General features: G+C 51.9%; 1 protein-coding gene across 1 annotated transcript in view; it reads right to left on the bottom strand.

The window, feature by feature from the left end:
• Window positions 1-8,083: 8,083 nt before the first annotated feature.
• Window positions 8,084-8,635, bottom strand: part of LOC103774807 (ephrin type-B receptor 1) — a gene marked incomplete at its 5' end in the record, with an annotated part of 16,825 nt that continues 16,273 nt past the window's right edge. The window contains one exon of the mRNA XM_008942235.1: window positions 8,084-8,471. Coding sequence (XP_008940483.1) covers window positions 8,363-8,471 — 109 coding nt within the window. The remainder of the gene's footprint in view (window positions 8,472-8,635) is intronic.

The following is an 8,635-nucleotide window of genomic DNA, read 5'->3' as shown; positions in this document are numbered from 1 at the left end:
AAAAAAAAGAAAAAGAAAAAGAAAAAAAGCAGTGATTAATTAATATGCTGTCAGAAAGAAAAAGATGATTTCACTGAAAGCTCTCCATTTTTCCTCAGGGGAAAAAGAAGGAATGGAAGAGCCACGTTTCTCTGTGAAATCGAAACGCTTCGGGGAGCAGAGGCTGAGACTGGATTTTGGGGGTGGGAGGGTTGCTGCCTCCCCCAGCAGCTTTTTTTCCACCCACCAGGCACCACGAAACTGCCTCTATTTTTTTTTTTTCCCCAAGAACAAAAATAAAACCAACCCCAACCCATTTTCTCCTCTGCAGAAGGGAAACCAGAAGCTCTTCCAAACCAGAGGAGCAGCCCCAGGAGCTCCTCCTGCTCACCCTGCAACCAAGTGGCAGGCAGCAGCAGAATGCCATTCTTTAGCTGCATCAGAGAGGGGAAAGATGCTTTTAAATATACAATGGCACCTGGGAAACCTAAAGGCACCACATTAAAGAACAAAGCCCTTGACTGCTGTGTCCCTTTGGCTGGGCCGTGGAGAGCTGGTATAATTATTGCTGGGCATCTCTGTGGCTCTCCAAACACACCAGAGCTTTCAAAACCCAACCCCAGCTGTGCCTGACATTTCATTCCTATTAAAATCCATCCTATTTCTGAATGGAAATCATCTGGTTCTTTTTTTTTTTTTTAGCAAACTCAGGTAGTGAGGAAACTTTGATTTAGTCCTTGAGTGTTGGGTGGAAAAAGGGGCATGGGAGAAAAGAGAAATTGAGATTATCTTTAAAAATATAAATAAGATGAAGCACTTTGGCTTGAAGAAAAGGTATCACTGAATATTTCTTAATCCCTGGAGGCCACTGTGCTCAGAGATCCAGTCTCCCAGCTCCTGTTAACACCACCAGGAGCAGAACAACTCAATGGCTGGGGAAAAAAAAGTGAGAAGAGAAATACAACTCCTGTTTTCCAAGAGGCAGAGCCTGGCAGAGGATGCTGGGGGGGTCCCAAGGGACTGGAGTAAGTCAGGGTGGTCCCACCCCAGCCAGTGAGGGGATGTGATTTGTATGAGCCTCATTAAAAGGTCAGGCCAGCTACTGCCCTCAGGAGCTGCACCTCACTCTTGTTCCCCTGGGGCACTGGAGCCTCCAAGGAGCCCTGTCCCCACTTTGGGCACCACCAGGGTTGGGATACAGCACTGCTGCCCAGGCTCTAAAGCCAGCCAGAAGATCACATCTTGAATCCCTGATCCCTTCTGGCTGTGGGCACCTCTCCAGAGATTCAGGCTGGGGGATCTAAAAGTGGTGGGGGGAAAAAAAAACCAACCAACCAACCTGATGCCCTCCCAAGGTTCCAGCTCGTGCTTCTAACACCAGTCACACCTCGCTCCTCAGCCCACACTTGGCATCATCTGCACCTCCTGCTGTCAGCCCTGCTCGCTGCTAATTAGCCTGGATAATTGCACTAATGGTGACCAGTGTTTTCCTGCCCTTTCTCCCCCACCAGGAGGGGTAGGTTCCCCCCCCACCATGATTTCAGCTCCTGGATGGGAGAGAGGGAAGGGAAAGCCTCAACCCTGGGCAGTGGATGGGGAAAGCTGCCCCTTGGAGCCTTCTTTACTTGGGGAAAGAGAGAAAAATTCACTCCAATTAATTTATTTAAGTGGCTAAGCATTAATCCCCTTCCACTTATCTAGAATTAACAGAGCCTTAAGCAGATTTTTTTGCCTAATCCACTTCCACGTCCTCCCCCCCACAAGGGTGTGTCTGTTTGGGGAAGGAGTGTTCAGCTAATCCACTTTAAAATTCACCAGGCTGGTTTGTTCAGCTCAACCTCCTCCAGAGATGGGCCAGGAGACCTCAACACCCACGCTGCCCCTGCCACTGGTGGGGCCACCCCACCCGTGGTCCTCTCACCCAGCTGGTTTCTCCCTTTTTTTGGGGTCTGCTGGGAGCCAGGGAGAGCTCTGAAGGAGCCACCAGAGCAGAGCCAAGCAGAGGGAGGGACAGAGAGGACCTTCACAGTGTTTGAAAGTGCCAGAAGAAGGAGCTCAGAAGCTGCTGAGATGTTCAGCCACGGAGCAGGAGGGAGCCAGGCTGGAGGGATGCTCATGATGCTGCTCTGTGGAGGACACTCAGCCCAAGCAGATGGCCCTGGGACACCATCCCCAGGGTGCCAGCAGCTCTGACAGCCTGGAGAGGCTTGAAGGACACCTTGGACACCACAACAGATGCATTCTCCTCCCCTGACCTGTTTCTTTGAAGAGAGCAGATTTAAGGCCATGGGTGCTCACGGCCCCCCCAGATGATGGTTCACCAAACCCTGTGATGGCAACACAGCCTGTCAGGGTCCAGTGGCAGATGGCCACAAGCCAGCAGACCTCCCACCAAGCCACAGATGAGGAACCAAAGCCCAAAGGCTTAAAAAAAAAGTGGAGCACAACAGCACAGCAGCACTCACATCTCCCAAAGACAGGTCCTGGAGGAGGCTGGGACCAGCACAGCCACTCCACCATGGCAGGAAGGCTGGACCAGATGATCTTGAAAGGTCCCTTCCAACCCAAACCAATTCCATGAAGAACATGAGGCAGGATGGGAGCATCAGAGAAACCACTGAGGGGGTGAAACAGCTCTCCATGGGAATCCCATCAGGGGGGACTTCACCCCTCCTCCACCATCACTTGAGAAGCTCCTGGCTCTTCTGAAATGGAGAGGAGACCCACTGGGAACTGCCAGAGGAGGTCTCCTTCAGGCTCTTTGAAGATAATCTTTGCTAACCTGCCATAGGATCTGTAAATCCATTCCTGGTCTTAGAAACTCCATTGATCCTATTTTTTTTTGTTAAAAAAAAAAATTCAGATTCAAGGTGGAGAATTAATGATTTCCAAGTGACCAAAGAGTGGCTTGAACACATCAGCAGCATCAGGAGCTGTCATGGATCAGAGGCAAAAGGTCTCACTCAGCCCCCAAGGGATGCAAACACCTCTTGTCACCCTCACAAATCAATGGCATTGGTGGCAGGGAACAAAAAAAAACCCTTCCTAGGTGAAACCAAATGATTTATGATGGGCCACGGGCCAGCTCTGATGCTCCCCTGCCTCCCCCAGGGATGTCCTCTTGATCTTTCCTGATGAGACCTCTCCAAACCAACCCTGAAGCAACCCACCCATCCCTTCAAACCCAACACCCCACGGGTAAGATGCCATCGCCCTGCAGAAGGGGCCATCCTGTGGGACAGAGGGCAGAGATGGGAAGAGAAAGGGGACAGGGGAATGTCAACCTTGGTTTCTCCTAGGGAAGGAGTGTGGTGAGCACCAGAAGCTGACAGGCTGGGGAATAATGGTCTGAGCTCACTCTTATTTAAAGCCCAGCCGCCCGCTGCGTTCATCGCCAGCCCTGCTCTGACTTGCAGCAACAGTTAAAATTAAATATACATAAGTGCTTTCAAAGAACTGTTAATTGAAGGGCATTAAATGGTATAAAATACATCCTCTTTATTTTCCTCCTCGGCAGAGGCAGGAATAATTCTCTGAACAGGCTCCTCTGCCAGGCTCAGCAGCTGCAGGAGTGGCCGAATTCACCTTCGCTGCCGGCCACGGCCACGTCTCCTTTTAATTACTGCTCTTCAGAAAGCTCCTGCCTCCTCCCTGGCCTGGGGGATGGGACCAAAAACGTGGCAAAGCCCAGGGGGGAAAGGATGCAGCTGAATTCCCAGCTGGGGTATTTATTTTGGGGGGGAGGATGAGGGGTGAAAGACAGCGGGCTGGCACCGGAGGATGAAGAGGGGAGAGAGGAATTCGAAGCCTGTTGGCAACACCTCGTCCAGATTTTAATATCTTGCCCATCCAATTCTCCCACTGAGACCTTGGGCCAAGCTCTGAGCAGGGTTTTTTGTAGCAAAAAGACCCTTTTTTGAGGTAATGCTACATGCAAAATAAAAAACCCCAAAGCCAACACAGACACACACACACCAAAAACCCTTTAAGACGACAGAAAAGGGTTGAGATTTTTTTGCAGTTGTCCTAGAAATGTAGAGAAGGAGCTGAACAGTGCAAAGTATTTCTGTGAAAGGGGCAGGTGATGAGGTGGGGCAGGGTCTGCCCCAGCAGGGTCCACCACCAAAGGGCACCTCCCAGCACCAGCACGTGGCAGATGAACCCATCAGGACAGGGCGTGAGGGATGAAGCCCAGCCTGGAGGAAAAGTCTGTGGAGTTGGTCTGCTTGGCTGGGAAACACCTTTTTCTTTGATTTCTCTGCAACCCAAAACTTTAGGGGAGGAGGAAATAATTTTTGAGCCATCCCTTGCCATTTGGGATCAAAGAAAGGAGCTCCAATGATCTCCAATGATCTGACCACAGCCTGGATCAGAAGGCACGAAATGGGAGATTTCATTTTTAGACCATGCTTAGTGGTTTCTTCTTTTTTTTTTTAAGTTTTTTCTCAATTGGTTCTTTCCCCACATTTGGCAGAGCTCCTCTGTGCTGGCCACGCATCCAACAGACCCAAATCTGCATCACTCCTCAGTCCACAAACAAAGCAGCAAGAGAGACAAAGCAAGAACCTTCTGCCCCAGGTCCCACCACTGCCTGCAGCTCCCACCCCACATCTCCACAAGGCAAAGCCAGAGCATCTCCAACCACTTCTCCACATCATCACTGAGAGAGGAGACTCCTCAAATGACCTGGACACTGCAGCCACGTGGCTACAGCCAAGCCTCTGGGAGCCTCCTGCTGCCTTGACTTAGGTGGCACCTCCTTTTGGTGCCCTGCACCTCCCAACCCTGGCCAGAGCCTCCTCTCCTTGGCATCTGAGAATGGAAAAGAGCTGCTCCAAAGACACACAACCCTGCTGTCAGGTCACTGTCATTCCTGAGCAGAAAGGCTTCACAGTTGGGGGAAAAAAGTTTCCTTCAAAGAAACAAAATGGCCCAACAGAAGTCCTCTGGATTGGGTTGGTTTTTTTTCCCCAGCAAAAATCTACCATGGCTATTTTGCTCTTTCCTCCTTGATCTCCATGATCAGATCAGAAAACTGACAGTTTTTAGTGAACTCTTCCATTTAGGAGAAAGCCTCAAAGGAAGGAAGGAAGGAGAACAAGTGGCCTTTGGTGGCCCTCCATCAGGGACCATCTTGATAGCAACCCTGGGCTATCAAGCTGGGGAAAAGCAGCAGGGTGGGAAGCCCAACAGCCTGAAGCACAGTGCTGTGGCCACGTGTCACCTCCCCAGGGGACTTGCCACCTCACTTCTTGCTGGTCTCCCTACAGGGGAGCTCAGCATGGCACACAAAGCTTCTCTGAGGGGCTGAGACTGCTCTGGAAGGCAACACCTCCAGCAACGAGGCTGCTGAGATCCTCACCAAGCCTGTGGAGCAACCAGGGCAGCCCTCAGCGTGCAGCACAGCTCTGTTCCCCTTGCTTTCCAGCCAAAAAAGAAGAGCAGGTGAGCACTGGGCTGCAGCAAGGCTTTGGAAGGTGCCTTGCCAATTTAGGAGGTCAGGTTGGACCCTCCTGCTCCTTGTGCTGAGCAGACACCACGCTGCTCTCAGCCAAAAGCTTTTCCCCTTTACATCAGCAGCAGTTCTGGGGCTCAGGAGGGGTTTCTTGCCACACAGGTCACACCAGAACAAGTCTCTCCTCAGCCAGAACCCTTCCCAGAGCCACCCTCCTGCACTGGGGGACAGCAGCAGCAGCACAGGGGACTTCAGGGTTGGGGAAGGTGATGAACATTGTCCACCCAGGGACCTCAATCCAACCTAAAGCAGCACTCAGCACCTCTGGGAGCATCCAAGCACCTGGACAAGGAGTTTGGGACTCAAGTCTGCTGGGTCAGACTGTCACACTTCAAGGTTTTATAGCCAATCTGGCACCATCCCTCCCAGGGACAAACCAGAGCTGGGCTGTAGGACCAGGTGCTTGCATGGCCAGGGAGTCACAGAGGTGGAGTTTTGATATTTTAGCCTGGATCAGTGTCATTCACACCTTTAAATGCCTCCAGCCTCCTTCTGATGAAAGGGAAACCACAAAGCAGCCCAGAAAGGCTCCCTGCTGGCCAGTGAATATCAATGTGGGGAGGTGGGGCATTAGCATGCAGGGTGCCTGCTCCATCTGCATGTTGGATTGGGCCTGACAACAGCCTGGAATACAGATTTGGGCTGGAAGGATCCCCAGAGGCATCAGCCACGGGCTCTCAGACAGGACCAGGAGCAGCCCCTGCTGCTGTCAACAAAGGGGGGGGGTGTTTCTCTGCCTCTTTTTCTCAGGGGAGTTCAGTGATTTGAAACAAGCTCATTCCTGCATCTCTTTAGCTCCTGTTCCTCAGCAGAGTGGCAGGTTGTCTTCTTTTGGAGGTGAAAGGAGTAAAATTGGAGCACCCCAGCATTAAAATCCTTCATCTGCTGGTGGTGTTGGCCACCAGCCTCCCAAATCAAGGACCTGCTCCACACAGGAGTCCCCCCAACCACAAAGCACCCATGGCTCCAGCACAGGAGATGATGCTCATGACCAGAGTGTGGAGGCAGCAGGGCTGGTCCCCTTGGTGGCAGCCAACAAGTCTGGTGGGGCACCTCCAGGGCATCAACAGACATTGGGCAACCCAACGGGGTGGGTGGATGTAGAGCAAACCCACAGCAAGGACAGACAAGGGGCAAACCCACAGGGCAGAAGGACAGGAGGCAACCCCATGGCACAGCTGGGTGTCCCCAGCACATGGATGGAAGCACGAGGAGGATGGAGGGTTCCTCAGACACCTATCAGCCATGGCACCACCAACTCAGAGCAAGGACCTGCTCTCAGAGCTGGGCAACCTGCCCAGGCCACTGCTCCTCCTGCCACACATGGTGCCTGCAAGCCTCTGGTGATGGATCATCACAACTCACACACGACCCACTAAGTAAAAGGCTTATTAAGAGTTCCTTCACTTCATGAACTCCACAGAGGGATGTTAGATTGCCCAGTCTTACAATATTCTGTGAAGGAGATCAATTTGCAAGGAAGACCAACAGTGGAACGAGATAAATATAAAAATCTAATTAAATGTGAGGAAACATTCACTGGGAGAGGCTTTGAGGCAGCCAGTGGATAAATACAGAGGAGGACAGACAGAGACAGAGCTGCAGACCAAACAAATGGACCTACCTCTGAAGCCACGAACCCCAAGTCTGTAAATCAATATCAAAATCCACAAGATGGGGGGAGAGGGGTCAAAAAAAAAACCAAACAAGTCCTCCATAGCCATCTTCTGAGCATCTCCAAGGCTCTGGAGGCCTCAGCAGTCTGTTTCCCAGAGCTGCTCCTTCTTCAGCAGTCAGCAACCCAGCCACAGCCACGGGGCAGCTCCTCCAGTCGTGTCCCATCCCTTGGCATCCTCCTCCTCCTCCTCCTCCCCAGGATGCTGAGCAGTTGGCTCCACTGTTGGGCACTCCTCTGCTGCCTCCTGCTCCTGGGGGGGGGGCAGGCCAAGCTCCTGGGGGCGGGGAAGGGGGGGGTTAGCCACAGCTCCTGGGGCTGGGAACCCCCAGGATTCTTCAGTTATGGACAAGCAGGGAGTCCACAGTAGGTTGACAAGGTAACACACACACACACGGGGACACCTCTCTGTTATCCAGGGTGGATTATTAGTTTCCTTTTTTTTTTTTTTAAATCTTTTTTGTTTTCCTTTTTGCAAAAAAAATGCAAGCAAAAGAGACAAAAAAAAACCAAAAAAACCCAAGGTTTTCTATTGAAGGTACATCTCTTCTTCAATATGAAGACATTAACTGGATTGAGTCGGATCCCCCCATGCAGTGGTCAGCGAAGTCCTTTGGTAGCTGCTGAAGGGGCACCCAGGTAGGATGGCAGGGAGCTGTGGAGACATCTGAGGACACTTCCACCTGGTCCATGAGCAGAGAGGGCTGGGGCAGGGAAGGAGGGCAAAAGAAGAAAGGGAAGGTGGTTCCTCCAGACGGGGATGCTCCATCTCAGACCTCTCCCTTCCTCAACAGCCCTTTCCTCCTTCTCAGTTTCGACCACTGCTCAGCGGTGGTGGGATTGGAGTCTTGTCTCTAGGGTTTGGGTTTGCTTCCCCAACGCACATTGGTTTGTTGTCTTCATTGTTTTTTTTGTGTTTTTTTCTCTTTTAAATATACCATTTGTACATATTTATATGCATTTATACACTGTTCCCCATGACATTGCTAAGTGTGCTTCTGTTGGCGAGGAACGGAAGTCACCGGTTCGAGATGAGTCCCAGGAACATCCTTCATCTGGGGGGGTCCCGGTGCCCAGGCAGCGGTGGCACCTCTCCAAAGGCTGCCCCCTGGCACCCATCAGTTCCTCCCCTCCCACCTCTGCCCCCTCTGCTGCCTGCCCTCCCCCATCCCCTCCCCGTTGGATGAGGGACATCATGCCATCGAGGTCGGAGACTGGCTCATCTGTACTCGCATGGACTGAACACTGTTGAGGATCTTCTTCTGGTGTCCAGCCAAAGTCACCCCTATTCTCAGGAGGTCTCTGGAAGAGAGACAGAGGAATATCAGTAGGGCAGCTGAGGGTTGGTGGACCTGTTTTGCTGTTTCTAAGGGATGGGAGGGATGCATGCTCAGCTCATCCAGGCCTTTCAGGAGGTGGTTGAGGCCCCATCCCTGGGGGTCTTTAAGGCCAGGCTGGAGGAGGCT

Source organism: Merops nubicus, unplaced genomic scaffold (assembly GCF_000691845.1).
Source record: "Merops nubicus isolate BGI_N331 unplaced genomic scaffold, ASM69184v1 scaffold12746, whole genome shotgun sequence".
Lineage (NCBI taxonomy): Eukaryota > Metazoa > Chordata > Aves > Coraciiformes > Meropidae > Merops > Merops nubicus.
This window is presented reverse-complemented; position numbering and strand designations above follow the sequence as displayed.